General features: G+C 50.7%; 1 protein-coding gene across 8 annotated transcripts in view; it reads right to left on the reverse strand.

Moving 5' to 3' along the window:
• Positions 1 to 203: 203 nt before the first annotated feature.
• The window catches only part of LOC119956443 (ankyrin repeat and fibronectin type-III domain-containing protein 1-like), a 320281-nt gene continuing 299968 nt past the window's right edge, over positions 204 to 20516 (reverse strand). For all 8 annotated transcript variants that reach the window (XM_038783684.1, XM_038783685.1, XM_038783680.1 and 5 more), the window contains 6 exons: positions 20266 to 20432; positions 16065 to 16215; positions 15074 to 15233; positions 3712 to 3878; positions 3054 to 3261; positions 204 to 714 (listed from right to left, as the gene is read on the reverse strand). In XM_038783684.1, coding sequence (XP_038639612.1) covers positions 281 to 714; positions 3054 to 3261; positions 3712 to 3878; positions 15074 to 15233; positions 16065 to 16215; positions 20266 to 20432 — 1287 coding nt within the window. In that variant the 3' untranslated portion in view covers positions 204 to 280. The remainder of the gene's footprint in view (positions 715 to 3053; positions 3262 to 3711; positions 3879 to 15073; positions 15234 to 16064; positions 16216 to 20265; positions 20433 to 20516) is intronic.

Consider the following 20516-nt stretch of genomic DNA (forward strand, 5'->3'; position numbering starts at 1 on the left):
CCACCACTGTGGAGATAGGGTGGGGTTTTCACAGCTCAGTCTGACGTGTCCCCAGGTGACTCCCCCACACTCACCCCAACATCAGAGGGAGAAAGACTTAACCCCTTTCACCTGGATTGGACTGCAGGTCTCAGCGAACACAGGCTGGCATCTTCTAACTTGCCAAGTGGCCCCTCGAATCATGTCAAAAATCACCTCAAAGATACTCTGTGACTCTTTAATCAGAGCTTTGAATACTTTACATCGGAATGGTTAGTCCAGCTTTAAGGTAACAGGATTCTTAAGTCTCCTGCGAGGTCTTGATCCACTCGACCAGACTGCAGCCAGGTAGACTGATGTGTTGGACAATCTCACTGCTGAAGCTGTAGGATCCTTCCTGATCAGACTCTGCCGTGCCTTCATCCATTGATCCTGGCTGTGACCAGAACTTGCAGGGATTGCCTTCCTTCAGTGTCCTTTCTGTAAATTCCAGGCTCCCAGTCCGGTGGAACCCTTTGTCCGCTCCCTTGTGTTTGTGTTGGACCCTGTGGAGATCAAAGTGCCACCGTGGGTTTGGATTGTCTGTTTCCATTGCAAAGCTGGTCTCGGAGTGATGGTGCTCATCGCTTTGGGGGCCCACTGAATCCAGCTGATCGGAGCTCAGGGAGAGCTCTGAATCACAGTCTCTCTCCATTGGCCAGAAAACATCATCTTCATCTGTGGTTTCTTTACAAACTGAAAGAAATTGAGAGAACAAATCAGAGTAAATTGGGCCAATATTCTTTGGAAGTTAGAAGGCTGGAAGGCGATCTCACTTAAACATACAAGATCCTGAAGAGATTTGACAGGGTTGACACTGCCCCAGAGGGTTATGAAAATTCCATCATTGAAAGCATTTAAGGCCATGACGGACAGATTTTGATCACTCAGGGAATCGAGGGATATGGGGAGTACACAGGAAAGTGTTGAAGCTAAGATCGGCCATGATCGTATTGAATGGCAGAGCAGGTTCGATGGGCCGAATGGTCCATTCTTGCTGCTGTACCTTATGTTCTTATGGAATAATGAAACTTCTTTAAATAAAAAATAAATCTTTTTCCAATTAAGTGGAAATTTAGCGTGGCCAATCCAGCTACCCTGCACATCTTTGGGTAGTGGGGTGAATTCCACGCAGACACAGGGAAACTATGCAAACTCCACAGAGACAGTGACCCGGGATAGGGATCGAACTCGGGTCTACAGCACCGTGAGGCAGCAGTGGTTTTTTTCTTTTTATAAAATAAATTTAGAGTACCCAATTATTTTTTCTCCAATTAAGGGACAATTTAGCGTCGCAAATCCACCTACCCAGCACATCTTTAGGTTGTGGGGGTGAAACCCACGCAGGCACGGGGAGAATGTGCAAACTCCACACGGACAGTGACCCAGGGCCGGGATTCAAACCTGGGTCCTCAGCGCCACAGTCCCAGTGCTAACCACTGCGCCACATGCCGCCCCTGAGGCAGCAGTGTTAACCACTGTGCCACTATGCCGCCCGAAATAATGACATTTTAATGAATTACCCAGAATTTACTGTCCATTCTGTCCAACTGTTTATGCTCCACATAAACCTCCTCTCACCCTGCTTCATCTCACCCATTCAACATATCCTCCAAACCCTTTCTCCCTCATGTGTTTATCCAGTGGGTCCTTAATGCAGAAACGTTATTCACCTGTGGTAGACAGAACCACATTCTCCCCACCCTCTGGGCAATGAAGTTTCTCCTGAATCACCCATTGGATTTACGACTTGTACTGATGGCCTTTTATGGTTTCCCTGTCAAGTGGAAATATCTTTCCTCTGTTTACCCCATTCGCACTTACATAATTTTAAGGACATCGATCATTTTCCCAGAGAAAAGTGTTCAATCTTTCCTGACACTGTAATCTGGGATCATGATTGCAATGGAAATTTCAGCAACAGAAATGAAATGGTTGTCAGTCTTCCCCACTACTGAAAGCAAAAATCTCTTGCAAATGTTGGACTGGAGCATTAACACCACCATGGAGTGTATGGGCTAAATGACCTGCTTTGGTGCTGGATATTCTATCTGATTGTATGAGCAAGACGTTATCAGACTGCGTATAGAATTCATAGGCGGGATACTCCAGCTGTTCGCTGGCAGCGGGATTCTCTGTTCCCGCCGTCAGCACAACCCCCACCCGCGGGTTTCCCGGCGGTGTGTGAGGGGGGGGGGGGGGGGGGGGGACTTCAATGGGAAATCCCATTGACAAGCGGCGGGAGTCGAGAATCCCCCCGCCAGTGAATGGCGCGGCCAAATTCTCCATTCTCGCTAGGCAGGGCTGACTCGCAACGGAAAATCCCAGTCCGAGGATTTATGTGATGACCTTGGATTCCGTGATATTTGGCTGAGGGACGGTGAAACATTTCTATTCGGAGATTATTAGCAAGGCTTATGTGTCAACAAGTAAGAAGAGGCAAGGCCAGGTTGTTGGGGGGGGGGGGGGGGGGGTCGATTGGAGTTGGGGGGAGGGGAGCAGCTAATCAAGTGAACTGTAGCTCCTGGAGCCCCATGGGAAAGAGGGCTTCAACGGGAAGGATGGCAAGGGTCAAGAGGGGAGAATCGGTGGTTTCAGGGGGCGGGGGGAGAGGTGGGCGGCCTGGCAGTGATTGAGGGTGGGAATTGGGGACCTAGTGTGGGGCGGATGGGGATGAATCGGAATCTCAGGGAGGAATTGGAAGCCTCGGTGGGGGGAAGGGGGGGGGGGGGGGCGGAGAGGTTGGGTTTGTATCCACTGGAGTTTAGAAAAGTAAGAGGTGACTACATTTCAATCTTTAAGATTCTGAGGGGTGTTGACAGGGTGGGCGTGGAGAGGATGTTTCCTCTTGGGGGAGAATCTAGAACGAGGGGCACTAACTAAGGGGTCGCTCATTTAAGACAGACGAGTGTCTTGTAACAGCTGGAAAACCCCTTCCAGAAAACAAAGGTGAATGTAGCCTTCAGAAAGTGTGTTAACCCTGAAACTAGGCTCAACCCCCAATTCCCACATGCTTTTTTAAATTAAACACACACCTGAAGGTTCCTTCTTCCTGCCATAGCCTGGAGAGCAGGCGGTGGAATTCAGGTGGTCTGTCACTGGTTCTGGTTTCTCATTTACCCCCACAATGGATGACATCTCCAGGATCCAGCACAGTGGTGTCCCAGTGGGAGGCTGTCTGTATCGAGCGTATTGCAGCACATCTGTGATCCAGCGAACCTCCCTCCAAATATCATCCAATTGCTAAAATTGAAAGAGACCTAGATAATTACTAAATATAGTTTTAAATAGGGAGGGAGTGAAGGGAAGGGAGGGCGAGAGGAAGAGGGAGAGGAATATGAAAGGGAGAGAGACGGAGGGAGGGCGAGGGAGGGAGGTAGTGAGAGGGAAAGGGAGACAGAGGGTGAGGGGAGGATGGAAGAGAAAGGGAGGGAGAGAGGGGGGGCAAGAGAGAGAGGGAAGGAAGAGGTATGGATGGACAGGGAAAGTCGGGGGGTGAGAGGGTAGGGAGAGAGAGGAAGTGAGGAGATGGAGAGAGAATGAGGAAGAGAAATGAAGGGTTGGAGGGAGAAAGGGAAGTATGACTGAATGAAGAAGGAATGGAAAGGAAGCGAGTGGGTCTTTACAGTCAAATGCATCTTTAAACCATTAGCATCACTAGTGATGGAACATAATGGTTAATGTGCCATTTACCTGTATGAGGTCTGCAACCTGGCTGTGTTTCCCCTTTGCTTCAATCAATTCAGTGTTATCTATAGCTTCCCTTAAAGCTTGCTGGGACAGCAATGAGTCAAGTTCCAATAAAATTGAAGTCTGGCAGTACTTTGCGAAGAGCTCCTGCTCATAGGTGCAGAAATGCACTACAATAGAAAATTGTTGGAGATTAATGACAGGTAATTTTCTTATAAACAAGAAGAAAGGAGAAATTATTTTGGGTGGTGGTGTTTGTAATTCTATATGGTGATGTTGTTTGGAATTCCATAAAATCGTGGAGCTGTTTGGAATTTTATATGGTGTGTAGTGTGTACGATCTCCGGATGAAAGGATTGTACTGTCTGGGTGTGAGGCCCTCATTGTACTGTCTGAGTGTGGGACCCTCATTGTGCTGTCTGAGTGTGAGACCCTCATTGTGCTGAGTGTGAGACCCTCATTGTGCTGTCTGAGTGTGAGACCCTCATTGTGCTGTCTGAGTGTGGGACCCTCATTTTGCTGAGTGTGAGACCCTCATTGTGCTGTCTGAGTGTGAGACCCTCATTGTGCTGTCTGAGTGTGAGACCCTCATTGTGCTGTCTGAGTGTGAGGCCCTCATTGTGCTGTCTGAGTGTGAGACCCTCATTGTGCTGAGTGTGAGACCCTCATTGTGCTGTCTGGGTGTGAGACCCTCATTGTGCTGTCTGAGTGTGAGACCCTCATTGTGTTGTCTGGGTGTGAGGCCCTCATTGTGCTGTCTGAGTGTGGGACCCTCATTGTGCTGTCTGAGTGTGGGACCCTCATTGTGCTGTCTGGGTGTGAGACCCTCATTGTGCTGTCTGGGTGTGAGACCCTCATTGTGCTGAGTGTGAGACCCTCATTGTGCTGTCTGAGTGTGAGACCCTCATTGTGCTGAGTGTGGGACCCTCATTGTGCTGTCTGGGTGTGAGACCCTCATTGTGCTGAGTGTGAGACCCTCATTGTGCTGAGTGTGAGACCCTCATTGTGCTGTCTGTGTGTGAGACCCTCATTGTGCTGAGTGTGAGACCCTCATTGTGCTGAGTGTGGGACCCTCATTGTGCTGAGTGTGAGGCCCTCATTGTGCTGTCTGAGTGTGAGACCCTCATTGTGCTGTCTGGGTGTGGGACCCTCATTGTGCTGTCTGGGTGTGAGACCCTCATTGTACTGTCTGGGTGTGAGACCCTCATTGTGCTGTCTGTGTGTGAGACCCTCATTGTGCTGTCTGTGTGTGAGACCCTCATTGTGCTGTCTGAGTGTGAGACCCTCATTGTGCTGTCTGAGTGTGAGACCCTCATTGTGCTGTCTGAGTGTGAGGCCCTCATTGTGCTGTCTGAGTGTGGGACCCTCATTGTGCTGTCTGGGTGTGAGACCCTCATTGTGCTGTCTGAGTGTGAGACCCTCATTGTGCTGTCTGGGTGTGAGACCGTCATTGTGCTGAGTGTGAGACCCTCATTGTGCTGTCTGAGTGTGAGACCCTCATTGTGCTGAGTGTGAGGCCCTCATTGTGCTGTCTGAGTGTGGGACCCTCATTGTGCTGTCTGGGTGTGAGACCCTCATTGTGCTGTCTGTGTGTGAGACCCTCATTGTGCTGAGTGTGAGACCCTCATTGTGCTGTCTGAGTGTGAGACCCTCATTGTGCTGAGTGTGAGACCCTCATTGTGCTGAGTGTGAGACCCTCATTGTGCTGTCTGGGTGTGAGACCCTCATTGTGCTGAGTGTGAGACCCTCATTGTGCTGAGTGTGAGACCCTCATTGTGCTGTCTGAGTGTGAGACCCTCATTGTGCTGTCTGGGTGTGAGACCCTCATTGTGCTGTCTGGGTGTGAGACCCTCATTGTGCTGTCTGAGTGTGAGACCCTCATTGTGCTGAGTGTGAGACCCTCATTGTGCTGTCTGGGTGTGAGACCCTCATTGTGCTGAGTGTGAGACCCTCATTGTGCTGTCTGGGTGTGGGACCCTCATTGTGCTGTCTGGGTGTGGGACCCTCATTGTGCTGTCTGGGTGTGAGACCCTCATTGTGCTGTCTGAGTGTGAGACCCTCATTGTGCTGAGTGTGAGACCCTCATTGTGCTGTCTGGGTGTGAGATCCTCATTGTGCTGAGTGTGAGACCCTCATTGTGCTGAGTGTGAGACCCTCATTGTGCTGTCTGGGTGTGGGACCCTCATTGTGCTGTCTGGGTGTGGGACCCTCATTGTGCTGTCTGGATGTGAGACCCTCATTGTGCTGTCTGAGTGTGAGACCCTCATTGTGCTGTCTGGGTGTGAGACCCTCATTGTGCTGAGTGTGAGACCCTCATTGTGCTGTCTGTGTGTGAGACCCTCATTGTGCTGTCTGGGTGTGGGACCCTCATTGTGCTGTCTGGGTGTGAGACCCTCATTGTGCTGTCTGAGTGTGAGACCCTCATTGTGCTGAGTGTGGGACCCTCATTGTGCTGTCTGGGTGTGGGACCCTCATTGTGCTGTCTGGGTGTGGGACCCTCATTGTGCTGTCTGGGTGTGAGACCCTCATTGTGCTGTCTGAGTGTGAGACCCTCATTGTGCTGTCTGAGTGTGAGACCCTCATTGTGCTGTCTGGGTGTGAGACCCTCATTGTGCTGAGTGTGAGACCCTCATTGTGCTGTCTGGGTGTGAGACCCTCATTGTGCTGTCTGGGTGTGAGACCCTCATTGTGCTGTCTGGGTGTGAGACCCTCATTGTGCTGTCTGAGTGTGAGACCCTCATTGTGCTGTCTGGGTGTGAGACCCTCATTGTACTGAGTGTGAGACCCTCATTGTGCTGTCTGTGTGTGAGACCCTCATTGTGCTGTCTGAGTGTGAGACCCTCATTGTGCTGTCTGAGTGTGAGACCCTCATTGTGCTGTCTGAGTGTGAGACCCTCATTGTGCTGTCTGAGTGTGAGACCCTCATTGTGCTGTCTGAGTGTGGGACCCTCATTGTGCTGTCTGGGTGTGAGACCCTCATTGTGCTGAGTGTGAGGCCCTCATTGTGCTGTCTGAGTGTGAGACCCTCATTGTACTGAGTGTGGGACCCTCATTGTGCTGTCTGGGTGTGAGACCCTCATTGTGCTGAGTGTGAGGCCCTCATTGTGCTGTCTGAGTGTGAGACCCTCATTGTGCTGAGTGTGAGGCCCTCATTGTGCTGTCTGAGTGTGAGACCCTCATTGTGCTGAGTGTGAGACCCTCATTGTGCTGTCTGAGTGTGAGACCCTCATTGTGCTGCCTGAGTGTGAGACCCTCATTGTGCTGAGTGTGAGACCCTCATTGTGCTGTCTGGGTGTGAGACCCTCATTGTGCTGTCTGAGTGTGAGACCCTCATTGTGCTGTCCGGGTGTGAGACCCTCATTGTGCCGAGTGTGAGACCCTCATTGTGCTGAGTGTGAGACCCTCATTGTGCTGTCTGAGTGTGAGGCCCTCATTGTGCTGTCTGGGTGTGAGACCCTCATTGTGCTGTCTGGGTGTGGGACCCTCATTGTGCTGTCTGGGTGTGAGACCCTCATTGTGCTGTCTGAGTGTGAGACCCTCATTGTGCTGTCTGAGTGTGAGACCCTCATTGTGCTGTCTGAGTGTGAGACCCTCATTGTGCTGAGTGTGAGACCCTCATTGTGCTGTGTGTGAGACCCTCATTGTGCTGTCCGTGTGTGGGACCCTCATTGTGCTGTCTGGGTGTGAGACCCTCATTGTGCTGTCCGAGTGTGGGACCCTCATTGTGCTGTCTGGGTGTGAGACCCTCATTGTGCTGTCTGAGTGTGGGACCCTCATTGTGCTGTCTGAGTGTGAGACCCTCATTGTGCTGAGTGTGAGACCCTCATTGTGCTGAGTGTGGGACCCTCATTGTGCTGTCTGAGTGTGAGACCCTCATTGTGCTGTCTGAGTGTGAGTCCCTCATTGTGCTGTCTGAGTGTGAGACCCTCATTGTGCTGTCCGGGTGTGGGACCCTCATTGTGCTGTCTGAGTGTGAGACCCTCATTGTGCTGTCTGGGTGTGAGACCCTCATTGTGCTGTCTGAGTGTGAGTCCCTCATTGTGCTGTCTGAGTGTGGGACCCTCATTGTGCTGTCTGAGTGTGAGACCCTCATTGTACTGTCTGGATGTGAGACCCTCATTGTGCTGTCTGGGTGTGAGACCCTCATTGTGCTGTCTGAGTGTGGGACCCTCATTGTGCTGTCTGGGTGTGAGACCCTCATTGTGCTGTCTGGGTGTGAGACCCTCATTGTGCTGAGTGTGAGACCCTCATTGTGCTGAGTGTGAGACCCACATTGTGCTGTCTGAGTGTGAGACCCTCATTGTGCTGTCTGGGTGTGAGACCCTCATTGTGCTGTCTGAGTGTGAGACCCTCATTGTGCTGTCTGAGTGTGAGACCCTCATTGTGCTGAGTGTGAGACCATCATTGTGCTGTCTGGGTGTGAGACCCTCATTGTGCTGTCTGAGTGTGAGACCCTCATTGTGCTGTCTGAGTGTGAGACCCTCATTGTGCTGAGTGTGAGACCCTCATTGTGCTGTCTGGATGTGAGACCCTCATTGTGCTGTCTGGGTGTGAGACCCTCATTGTGCTGTCTGAGTGTGAGACCCTCATTGTGCTGTCTGGGTGTGAGACCCTCATTGTGCTGTCTGGGTGTGAGACCCTCATTGTGCTGAGTGTGAGACCCTCATTGTGCTGAGTGTGAGACCCTCATTGTGCTGTCTGAGTGTGAGACCCTCATTGTGCTGTCTGAGTGTGAGACCCTCATTGTGCTGTCTGAGTGTGAGACCCTCATTGTGCTGTCTGAGTGTGGGACCCTCATTGTGCTGTCTGGGTGTGAGAACCTCATTGTGCTGAGTGTGAGACCCTCATTGTGCTGTCTGGGTGTGAGACCCTCATTGTGCTGTCTGTGTGTGAGACCCTCATTGTGCTGAGTGTGGGACCCTCATTGTGCTGTCTGGGTGTGAGACCCTCATTGTGCTGAGTGTGAGACCCTCATTGTGCTGAGTGTGAGACCCTCATTGTGCTGTCTGAGTGTGAGACCCTCATTGTGCTGTCTGAGTGTGAGACCCTCATTGTGCTGTCTGAGTGTGGGAACCTCATTGTGCTGAGTGTGGGACCCTCATTGTACTTTCTGGGTGTGTGACCCTCATTGTGCTGTCTGAGTGTGAGACCCTCATTGTGCTGTCTGAGTGTGAGACCCTCATTGTGCTGAGTGTGAGACCCTCATTGTGCTGTCTGAGTGTGAGACCCTCATTGTGCTGAGTGTGAGACCCTCATTGTGCTGAGTGTGAGACCCTCATTGTGCTGAGTGTGAGACCCTCATTGTGCTGAGTGTGAGACCCTCATTGTGCTGTCTGAGTGTGAGACCCTCATTGTGCTGTCTGAGTGTGAGACCCTCATTGTGCTGAGTGTGAGACCCTCATTGTGCTGTCTGAGTGTGAGACCCTCATTGTGCTGTCTGAGTGTGAGACCCTCATTGTGCTGTCTGAGTGTGAGACCCTCATTGTGCTGTCTGAGTGTGAGACCCTCATTGTGCTGTCCGGGTGTGGGACCCTCATTGTGCTGTCTGAGTGTGGGACCCTCATTGTGCTGTCTGTGTGTGAGACCCTCATTGTGCTGAGTGTGAGACCCTCATTGTGCTGTCTGAGTGTGAGACCCTCATTGTGCTGAGTGTGAGACCCTCATTGTGCTGTCTGAGTGTGAGACCCTCATTGTGCTGAGTGTGGGACCCTCATTGTGCTGTCTGGATGTGAGACCCTCATTGTGCTGTCTGAGTGTGAGACCCTCATTGTGCTGTCTGAGTGTGAGACCCTCATTGTGCTGTCTGTGTGTGAGACCCTCATTGTGCTGTCTGGGTGTGAGACCCTCATTGTGCTGAGTGTGAGACCCTCATTGTGCTGTCTGAGTGTGAGACCCTCATTGTGCTGTCTGAGTGTGAGACCCTCATTGTGCTGTCTGGGTGTGAGACCCTCATTGTGCTGTCTGGGTGTGAGACCCTCATTGTGCTGTCTGAGTGTGAGACCCTCATTGTGCTGTCTGGGTGTGAGACCCTCATTGTGCTGTCTGAGTGTGAGACCCTCATTGTGCTGTCTGAGTGTGAGACCCTCATTGTGCTGTCTGAGTGTGAGACCCTCATTGTGCTGTCTGAGTGTGAGACCCTCATTGTGCTGTCTGTGTGTGAGACCCTCATTGTGCTGTCTGGGTGTGAGACCCTCATTGTGCTGAGTGTGAGACCCTCATTGTGCTGTCTGTGTGTGAGACCCTCATTGTGCTGTCTGAGTGTGAGACCCTCATTGTGCTGAGTGTGAGACCCTCATTGTGCTGTCTGGGTGTGAGACCCTGATTGTGCTGAGTGTGGGACCCTCATTGTGCTGTCTGAGTGTGAGACCCTCATTGTGCTGTCTGAGTGTGAGACCCTCATTGTGCTGTCTGGGTGTGAGACCCTCATTGTGCTGAGTGTGGGACCCTCATTGTGCTGTCCGGGTGTGAGACCCTCATTGTGCTGTCTGGGTGTGAGACCCTCATTGTGCTGAGTGTGAGACCCTCATTGTGCTGAGTGTGGGACCCTCATTGTGCTGTCTGAGTGTGAGAACCTCATTGTGCTGTCTGGGTGTGAGACCCTCATTGTGCTGAGTGTGAGACCCTCATTGTGCTGTCTGGATGTGAGACCCTCATTGTGCTGTCTGGGTGTGAGACCCTCATTGTGCTGTCTGAGTGTGAGACCCTCATTGTGCTGAGTGTGGGACCCTCATTGTGCTGTCTGGGTGTGAGACCCTCATTGTGCTGTCTGGGTGTGAGACCCTCATTGTGCTGTCTGGGTGTGAGACCCTCATTGTGCTGAGTGTGAGACCCTCATTGTGCTGAGTGTGAGACCCTCATTGTGCTGTCTGGGTGTGGGACCCTCATTGTGCTGTCTGGATGTGAGACCCTCATTGTGCTGTCTGGATGTGAGACCCTCATTGTGCTGTCTGAGTGTGAGACCCTCATTGTGCTGTCTGAGTGTGAGACCCTCATTGTGCTGTCTGTGTGTGAGACCCTCATTGTGCTGTCTGGGTGTGAGACCCTCATTGTGCTGAGTGTGAGACCCTCATTGTGCTGTCTGAGTGTGAGACCCTCATTGTGCTGTCTGAGTGTGAGACCCTCATTGTGCTGTCTGGGTGTGAGACCCTCATTGTGCTGTCTGGGTGTGAGACCCTCATTGTGCTGTCTGAGTGTGAGACCCTCATTGTGCTGTCTGGGTGTGAGACCCTCATTGTGCTGTCTGAGTGTGAGACCCTCATTGTGCTGTCTGAGTGTGAGACCCTCATTGTGCTGTCTGAGTGTGAGACCCTCATTGTGCTGTCTGAGTGTGAGACCCTCATTGTGCTGTCTGTGTGTGAGACCCTCATTGTGCTGTCTGGGTGTGAGACCCTCATTGTGCTGAGTGTGAGACCCTCATTGTGCTGTCTGTGTGTGAGACCCTCATTGTGCTGTCTGAGTGTGAGACCCTCATTGTGCTGAGTGTGAGACCCTCATTGTGCTGTCTGGGTGTGAGACCCTGATTGTGCTGAGTGTGGGACCCTCATTGTGCTGTCTGAGTGTGAGACCCTCATTGTGCTGTCTGGGTGTGAGACCCTCATTGTGCTGAGTGTGGGACCCTCATTGTGCTGTCCGGGTGTGAGACCCTCATTGTGCTGTCTGGGTGTGAGACCCTCATTGTGCTGAGTGTGAGACCCTCATTGTGCTGAGTGTGGGACCCTCATTGTGCTGTCTGAGTGTGAGACCCTCATTGTGCTGTCTGGGTGTGAGACCCTCATTGTGCTGAGTGTGAGACCCTCATTGTGCTGTCTGGATGTGAGACCCTCATTGTGCTGTCTGGGCGTGAGACCCTCATTGTGCTGTCTGAGTGTGAGACCCTCATTGTGCTGAGTGTGGGACCCTCATTGTGCTGTCTGGGTGTGAGACCCTCATTGTGCTGTCTGGGTGTGAGACCCTCATTGTGCTGTCTGGGTGTGAGACCCTCATTGTGCTGAGTGTGAGACCCTCATTGTGCTGAGTGTGAGACCCTCATTGTGCTGTCTGGGTGTGGGACCCTCATTGTGCTGTCTGGATGTGAGACCCTCATTGTGCTGTCTGGATGTGAGACCCTCATTGTGCTGTCTGAGTGTGAGACCACTGTCAGGCTGATGTGAAGAGGGTGACAGCTTTTAAAATGTGGTGAAAGTGTTTTCAACCGGCAGACAGAGAAAGAACTACGGGTTTTGTTGAGAGGAAAATTGAAATCCCAGCATCGCCTGGAGTTTGAGGTGAACTGAAAATTGAGTCAACATGACCATTGGTAAAGGCAGGGTGAAGGCCTGGGGTTGACACAAGTTTGAAATGCAAACTGGATAGAGGGTGGAATGACAGCGATGCAGAATAATCGCAGCGAGATGCCTTCATACGGGATCTGATTGCGGATTTCTCCTGGCAATGTCAGCATTCGATGCTTAATTTCCCTTCAACTGAGTGGCTTCAGAGTCGACCACATTGCTGCAGGTCTGGAGTCACATGTGTGCCAGACTGGGTTAATGATGGCAGATTTCCTTACGTAATGGGACGTTACTGAACCAGATGGAGTTTTACGACAATCAGTGGTCATGGCCACCATTACTGATTTGCTTTACATTCCACAATTTATGAAGTGAATTGAACAATTCTATGAGCTGCTGGGGTGGGAGTTGAACCTCTGCCCCGGTGCATTAGCCTGGGCCTCTAGGACCACCTCCCCAACGGGTTGAATGTATACTTGAAGTGGCAATAGGACAAAGCAGGGAACTGAGACCAATGGATATCTCTTTCAAGGAAACAGTGCTGTCATCATGAACTGAAGCATTCTGGGCTCTTTCATTCCATAGTTCTCATGCCCTTACCGAACAAAAAATCTATCAATCTTAAATTTTCACATTTTCAATTGACTCCTCTGCAGCTCCAACAGCATTTTGCCGGAGGGAGTTCCGAACTTCAACTAACTTCCTTTGATGTGAATCATCAAATGGATGTGAATTCCTTTGATGTGACATCATAGAATTTACAGTGCAGAAGGAGGCCATTCGGCCCATCGAGTCTGCACCGGCTCTTGGAAAGAGCACCCTACCCAAGGTCAACACCTCCACCCTATCCCCAGTAACCCCACCCAACACTAAGGGCAATTTTTGGACACTCAGGGCAATTTATCACGGCCAATCCACCTAACCTGCACATCTTTGGACTGTGGGAGGAAACCGGAGCACCCGGAGGCAACCCACGCACACACGGGGAGGATGTGCAGACTCCGCACAGACAGTGACCCAAGCCGGAATCGAACCTGGGACCCTGGAGCTGTGAAACAATTGTGCTATCCACAATGCTGCCGTGTTGCCCTAAACCCGGTGCAACCTGTTATATTTAGAAATCTAGATGGTGAAGCATAGAACTGGAGCCGATCTTTACACAATTTTATCAGCATTTATTTACAGAGATACATATTATAAATATGCATCCCCTAACCCAGTTCCTATCACTTTTCTCTGTTACTATTTATAGTGGCACATGTGAATCCCCAGTTGAAGTTCATCACCTGCAAACTATTAAATACAATTAATATACGATTAACATGGCCTATCTTTAACTTTTAAGATTACATCTTCTTGCTTTGGACTTTCTCACCGGAAGTCACCCATTTAAGACAGAGATGAGGAGGAATTTCTTCTCTGAAGGTAGTGAATCTGTGGAATTCCTTACCGCAGAGGGCTGAGATAGGGAGACTTGTAATCAGTGACAGAAACAAGGGTTATGGGGATTCTTACAGAGTGTCATTTGGAGTGCAGTTTTCATTCTCCTATGTAATTGTTTTACTGGCATCTGTTGAGGGTTCTGAACATGTGCATGCTTTTGGCGGGCTTTGGCAGTCTGCATGACGTGACTCATAGGCAAGACCTGTTTTACTAGAGCTCCTGTTTTCACAGTCATTGCCATTATTGTCAAACTTTGTTATTTATTTATATGAAGGAGTTCCTTTTTTTAAAGAACGCATTTGACTACCTAATCTGTGGTCTCAAGTTACCACAGGGATAAAGCGGGAAAGTGGAGTTGAGGATGATCTATTCATGATTTCACCGAATGGAGGAGCAGAATCAATGGGCCGAATGGCCTACCTCCGGCTCCTACCTCTTATGGTCTAATGGAAAAGGTTTCTTCCTGTGAAATCATGGAAGGATACAGCACAAGAGGCTATTCAGCATGTCCTTGTGCAAAGGTAGCAAGATGGAACTTAAAAAAATTAATTTGGAGTACGCAATTCTTTTTCTTTCTAATTAAGGGGCAATTTAGCGTGGCCAATCCACTTACCCTGCACATCTTTTGGGCTGTGCGGGTGTGACCCATGCAGACACGGGAGAAGGTGACATGGACAGTGACCCTGGGCTGGGATCGAACCCGGGTCTGAGCGGCGTGAGGCAGCAGTGCTAACCACTGTGCCACCGTGCGAGATGGAATTAAGATGCAGATCAGCCATGATTTAGTTGAACAGCGGAAATGTCTTAAGTTGCTGAATGACCTACTTTTATACCCAAGTTCCTATTTTTAAACTCCTCTGATCATCTTCGATTTCATTTTAACACTCTACTTTCCTCACCTCAGTCCCCCCTTTCCCACCATCCTGAAACTGCAAACCTAGTTCTCGGCTCACCAGGATTTACATAGGGATGTTGCATGGCAACAAATCCATCGCTAGTTTTGGCATTTGTCTTCAATTTCTTTTTGAAAATGAGGTCAGTGGTCCTGATTTGAATAATCTTCCTGATTTCCATACCAGATCGGAGATAAGAAAGACCCGCATTTATATAGCGCCTTTCCCAACCTCGGGGCATCCCCAAAGTGCTTCACAGCTGATCAAGTGCCTTTGAAGTGGAGCCACCTTTGTGGCTTACTATGGTTAACCCTAACAAATGCGTCTCACTCCCCAGCCCGGGACAGCATTCCACACTGGACCATCTTTCCCACGCTGACCATCCGGAATTCCTGGATGGAACGCACATATTAGGACTATTTCTTTTTGCTGTAGGTCCGTAGAACTGCATTGAAACTGCCAAAACTCACTTGATATTAAAAGGTTCCTGTCTGGGAGAAAGAATGAGAGATGCAGATGAGTAAGATCTTGTGTCGATCCACCTAGTGCTGCATTAACCAATCTCAGCATCTGAGGAATCCAACATTTCCTGGTTTCATGTTGGGTCTGGGTATTAAAGGTTTTGGAATCCGGGTGGGTGAATGGGAGCTAAGAAGCTTGTTCTAGCTGAATGGTGGAACAGACTCAAGGGGCTGAATGGTCCCCTCCTGTACCTATGCTGTATGTGGGTGTAGATCAGTTCCCAATGGCCTTACCCACCAAGCTCGAAGATCTGAAGTGGCAGGGTCAGAAACCCCGAAGGATGTCCATCCTGTCCTGGGGCTGAGCATACATCATCTGAGGGAGGCAGCAACAAAAGGAAGGAGACGGCCTCTCCAAACTCCAGCACTTCCTGTGTGTACAGACGAAAATCCATAGCCTAAAAGCAAAGTAAAGGTTTCAGGTTCCGATTTTGCTCTGAAGTGTATAAACCCAACGATAGTGAGGGTGACGCAGGAGCACAAACAGGCATGGCCGACAGTAGCTGACCAGAAATTCAACTGGACCAACTCCGTAAATACTGTGGTTACAAGAGCAGGTCAGAAGCTGGGAATTCTGGGGTGAGGAACTCACCTCCTGACTCCTCAAAGTCTGTCCACCATCTACAAGGCACAAGTTAGGACTGTGAGGGAATACCCTCCACTTACCTGGATGGGTGCAGCTCCAACAACACTCAAGAAGCTCAACACCATGTACAGGACAAAATAGCCCTCTTGATCGGTGCTACCTGCACTGAACTCTCAAGGAGATTGACACCACTTCAAATCAGCCCACTTGACTGGTACCCACTGGCAAAACTGTTAATCAACCTCCAACTTCAACAGCTCTCTTTTAAGCGGAGAGAGAGTTCCACATTTCAGGAGTATAGGGGGTTTGAATCATTTCAGAGATACTTAGCACCAGTTCTCTACCTTGACGTTATCTGCCTCTTTCCAGATACTGTGATGTGAAGATGCTGGCGTTGGACTGGGATGGGCACAGTAAGAAGTCTTACAACACCAGGTTAAAGTCCAATAGGTTTGTTTCAAATCACTAGCTTTCGGAGCACTGCTCCTTCTTCAGGTGAACGTTTCCAGATACTGACAGGCCTACTTCCCATTTAAATCGACAAGCATTTGATAAAAGTTATCCCATCCAATGCTCAGGTTGTCCTCACTGGCTAAAGGAAGTCATTGTTTTGATGTGAAAATTGTAGGTAGCTATTGGTTACCTGACCAAGGGGCACGTCCAGTTGCTGGAGGAGGGTTTTCACCGCTGTACGTAGGCCTTCCAGGAAAGAATACACGGAGCACCCTCCGTTCCCCTCTGTGGCGGTGGAATCAGTCGGAGATGACACATTTCGTAGCCACTCCCACTCCTCCCTGCAATCAGCAAAATGGGATGAGGTATGTCACTAGAGTTGGTTTGGGTTCTGAAATGCAACATTACTACCTGTCCTGTCTGGCTCACTGTGGTCATGTGACCTCTGCTGTGAGGGAAGCTCTGGAAGTTACCATCTTACAATCAATTCAATAAAGGCCTTTCACTCAGACAGACACTGAAACCCAGAATCCCTACAGTGCAGAAGGAGGCCAATTGGCCCATCGATTCTGCACCAACCCTCTGAAGAGCATCCTACTTAGGCGCACACCCCTGCCCTATCCCATAACCCTGTAACCCAACCTAACGTGCACATCTTTGGACAATTAGGGGCAATTTTAGCATGGTCAATTCACCTAACCTGCGCATCTTTGGACTGTGGGAGGAAGCTGGAGCATCTGGAGGAAACCCACGCAGACACGGGTGCAGACTCCACACAGTCACCTGGAATCGAACCCAGGTTCCGCCGCTGTGAGGTAGTAGTGCTAGCCACTGTGCCACCCTGCAGTCCTTGAGCATGGAACAGAGTCTAGACTGAGATGGGCTGTTCATCTGCTGGAACTGTGAAAACAAGCTGGTAAATATATCACTGAATCAACGGCAGCAGGGTAGCATGGTGGTTAGCATAAATGCTTCACAGCTCCAGGGTCCCAGGTTCGATTCCCGGCTGGGTCACTGTCTGTGTGGAGTCTGCACGTCCTCCCCCTGTGTGCGTGGGTTTCCTCCGGGTGCTCCGGTTTCCTCCCACAGTCCAAAGATGTGCGGGTTAGGTGGATTGGCCATGCTAAATTGCCCGTAGTGTCCTAATAAAAGTAAGGTTAAGGGGGGGGGGGGGGGTTGTTGGGTTATGGGTATAGGGTGGATACGTGGGTTTGAGTAGGGTGATCATGGCTCGGCACAACATTGAGGGCCGAAGGGCCTGTTCTGTGCTGTACTGTTCTATGTTCTATGTTCTAACGGCGTGAGGGATGGCAACGTTCTTCTGCAGCATTTCTGGATGAGTTTGAAATTGTTATGTATCTATTTGACACAGACTGCCTAACACTGTTTACAAACCTGTTTTCTTCACACCTCTGCAGGCACAATAATGGCCGCGATTCTCCGCACTCACGACGGGGCGGAGAATAGCGGGCGGCGCAAATTTTTACGGCGACGCTGGTCCGACGCCCTCCCGCTATTCTCCCCCCCCCCCCCCCCCCCCCCACGCCCGCCCCCCGACACGAATCGCTGCTCGCCATTTTTTTACGGCGAGCAGCGATTCTCCCCTGGCCGATGGGCCGATTTCCAAGGCCTTTACGGCCGTTTTCAAGAATTTGAATACACCTGCTATACAAGTTCGTGAAAATGGCGCCAAAGTGCCGTTCTGCACAACCATGCCACCGATTGGCACGGCCGCACCATGGCCGTGCTAAGGGTGGCATGGGCCCGCGATCGGTGCCCACCGATCGTGGGCAGCGGGTGCTTACCCCGCGCACTCTTTGTTACTCCGCCACCCCGCTGGTTCAGTCCGCGAGGCGGCTGAGGGGCATTACGGACCACGCATGCGCGGGTCTGACGCATATGCGCGGATGACGTCATCTGCGCATGCGCGGGTTGGAGTCGTCCAATCCGCTCATGCGCGGCTGACGTCATCATATGCGTCAGCCGTTGCTAACTTTGGCACGCGGGCTTAGCGAAATTCGTTAAGCCCGCGATGCCGTAGTTCACGGGGCCGCGATGCTAGCCCCGACCGGGGAGCTGAATTGGGTCCCGGGCGGGAGCGCGGAGGCTGCCGTGAAACACGGCCGTTTTCATGGCAGCCTTCACGACTCTCCGCATTTGCGGAGAATCGCGCCCAATGTGTCTGTCACACACCGACCTGCCAGCCTCGTCGGCAGTGTCCAATTGGGAAACGATGCAGAAAGACCAGAGGATTACCCAGAGGACAACATGTCTGGATTAGCTTGTCTGAAGTTATGTTGGCTGATGGTCAGATGGGAAGGTTAACTGGTGATGATTGTCTGAGCCGGGTTGTCTGAGCTAAGGTGTGTGAGGCCAGGATGCAAATATATTGCTTAATTATAGTATTTAAATAATGCAAAAGGGTGTTTCGGCAGAAGTTCAGCTTGTGAGTTAATAAGCAACATTAACAAATCTTAATAGAGGGATCATTATTCTTTCATGTGATGTGGGTGTTGCTGGCAGGGACAGCAATTGTTGCCCATCCCCAATTACGCTGAAACTCAGTGGCTTGCTGGGCCATTTCACAGGACAGTTAACAGTCAGCCTGGCTCTGGAGTTACGTGTTGGTCGTAGCAGATTTCCTCTCTAAGGCAGGTGAACCAGATGGGCTTGATGGTTATCATGGTCACCATTACTAAGACTAGCTTTCACTTGCAGATTTTATGAATTGAATTTAAACTCCACCAGCTGCCATGGTGGGATTTGAACCCATGTCCCCCAGAGGATTATCCTGGGCCTCTGGATAACTAGTCCAGTGACATTACCACAGTTCCACCAGATTATGAAGCGATACCGTTGTGAACCTCGAGAGTAAAACAAGATGGCGGAGTTCACAGGAGAGGAAAGGGCATTCATAGAGTCATAGAATTTACAGTGCAGAAGGAGGCCATTTGGCCCATCGAGTCTGCACCGGCCTTTGGAAGGAGCTCCCTACCTAAGCCCATCCCATCCCCGTAACCCAACCTAACCTTTTTGGATGCTAAGGGCAATTTAGCTTGGCCAATCCACCTAACCTGCACGTCTTTGGACTGTGGGAGGAAACAGGAGCACCCGGAGGAAACCCACGCAGACACGGGGAGAACGTGCAGACTCCACACAGACAGTGACCCAAGCCGGGAATCGAACCTGGGACCTTGGAGCTGTGAAGCAACTGTACTACCATGCTGCCCTTCGGTAGCACATCTCATTCGGTCCATCTCGATTTATTCATCTAAAATGATCCAAAGTTCCCCCAAGAGCAACATCCAATTATCCCTTAAATGATTCCAGGTATTTAGTCTCCATTCTGTTATCCATTCTGTATGAAGATCAGCCCTATGGTTTACTGGGTTAAAACTATAGCCCTTGCCCTATTCAATATCAAGTGGTCTTGCAGATTCTGCAATCTCTTGGTGCTCACAATAAAACTGAAGGAACAGCAGGGGCAGCAGGGTAGCATGGTGGTTAGCATAAATGCTTCACAGCTCCAGGGTCCCAGGTTCGATTCCCAGCTGGGTCACTGTCTGTGTGGAGTCTGCACGTCCTCCCCCTGTGTGCGTGGGTTTCCTCCGGGTGCTCCGGTTTCCTCCCACTGTCCAAAGATGTGCGGGTTAGGTGGATTGGCCATGCTAAATTGCCCGTAGTGTCCTAATAAAAGTAAGGTTAAGGGGGGGGGGGGGGGTTGTTGGGTTACGGGTATAGGGTGGATACGTGGGTTTGAGTAGGGTGATCATGGCTCGGCACAACATTGAGGGCCGAAGGGTCTGTTCTGTGCTGTACTGTTCTATGTTCTATGAACCTCAGGTTTCTCTGCGTACGGAACACTGGGAGCTGCATTTGGCTGATGGGCGTGTACCCCGTCAGCCAGGAGTCCAAGTGTCTGAGGTAATGGTGCCAGTTCTGGTCGGTGGTACTCCTGGTCTGCCCGCAAACTACCCCAACCCCCACTGCTTGGCACCATTGATCACTCAACAAGTGCATCCACTTTGCAACCCCCGCCCCCCCCACACACACCAACCCTAAAGCAGAAACACTCTCCATTAACCAATTGCTGGATTCTGGGTCGCCGGAAGTGGCATCCAGGAGATTCCCTTTGGTTCGGCAGCCCTAGAGCCTGGGATCTTGGGTGGGAAATACTCTCCGGACAACAGGCACAACCTTACAATAGTACGGAGGAAGAGGGCGGCAGCAATTCAGGTCAGAGCACGCGGGACCGACACACCGCACACGGGGCAATCAAGGGAGGTGGGATCAATGTCAGAGCGACAAAATATGGAATTAAAAAAGAGGGGGAGATTGAGGAACTGACGGTCTGAGGTTATATAGAGAAAACTCCCAATCATTCCCAATACCTGGATACATTTTTGTTGTCCCGTATCTTGGTGTGACAGAGAATGTTTGGCACCCGATAAGGGACGAGGACTTTAATCTGATCCACAGAGCTGAAGAGTTTTAAGTAACCGAGGTAGAGGCCTGGTGGTAAGGCCTGGTTAACTCTCAGGTGGTAATCCATTTTGTCCTGGAAAAGAAGAAAAAGAACAGGGTCAATGTGGTTTATTCTTGTGAACAAATAAATGAGGTACCCCTTCACTCCATCCACCGC

The sequence above is a fragment of the Scyliorhinus canicula genome, chromosome 23, assembly GCF_902713615.1.
Source record: "Scyliorhinus canicula chromosome 23, sScyCan1.1, whole genome shotgun sequence".
In the NCBI taxonomy this organism is placed as follows: Eukaryota; Metazoa; Chordata; class Chondrichthyes; order Carcharhiniformes; family Scyliorhinidae; genus Scyliorhinus; species Scyliorhinus canicula.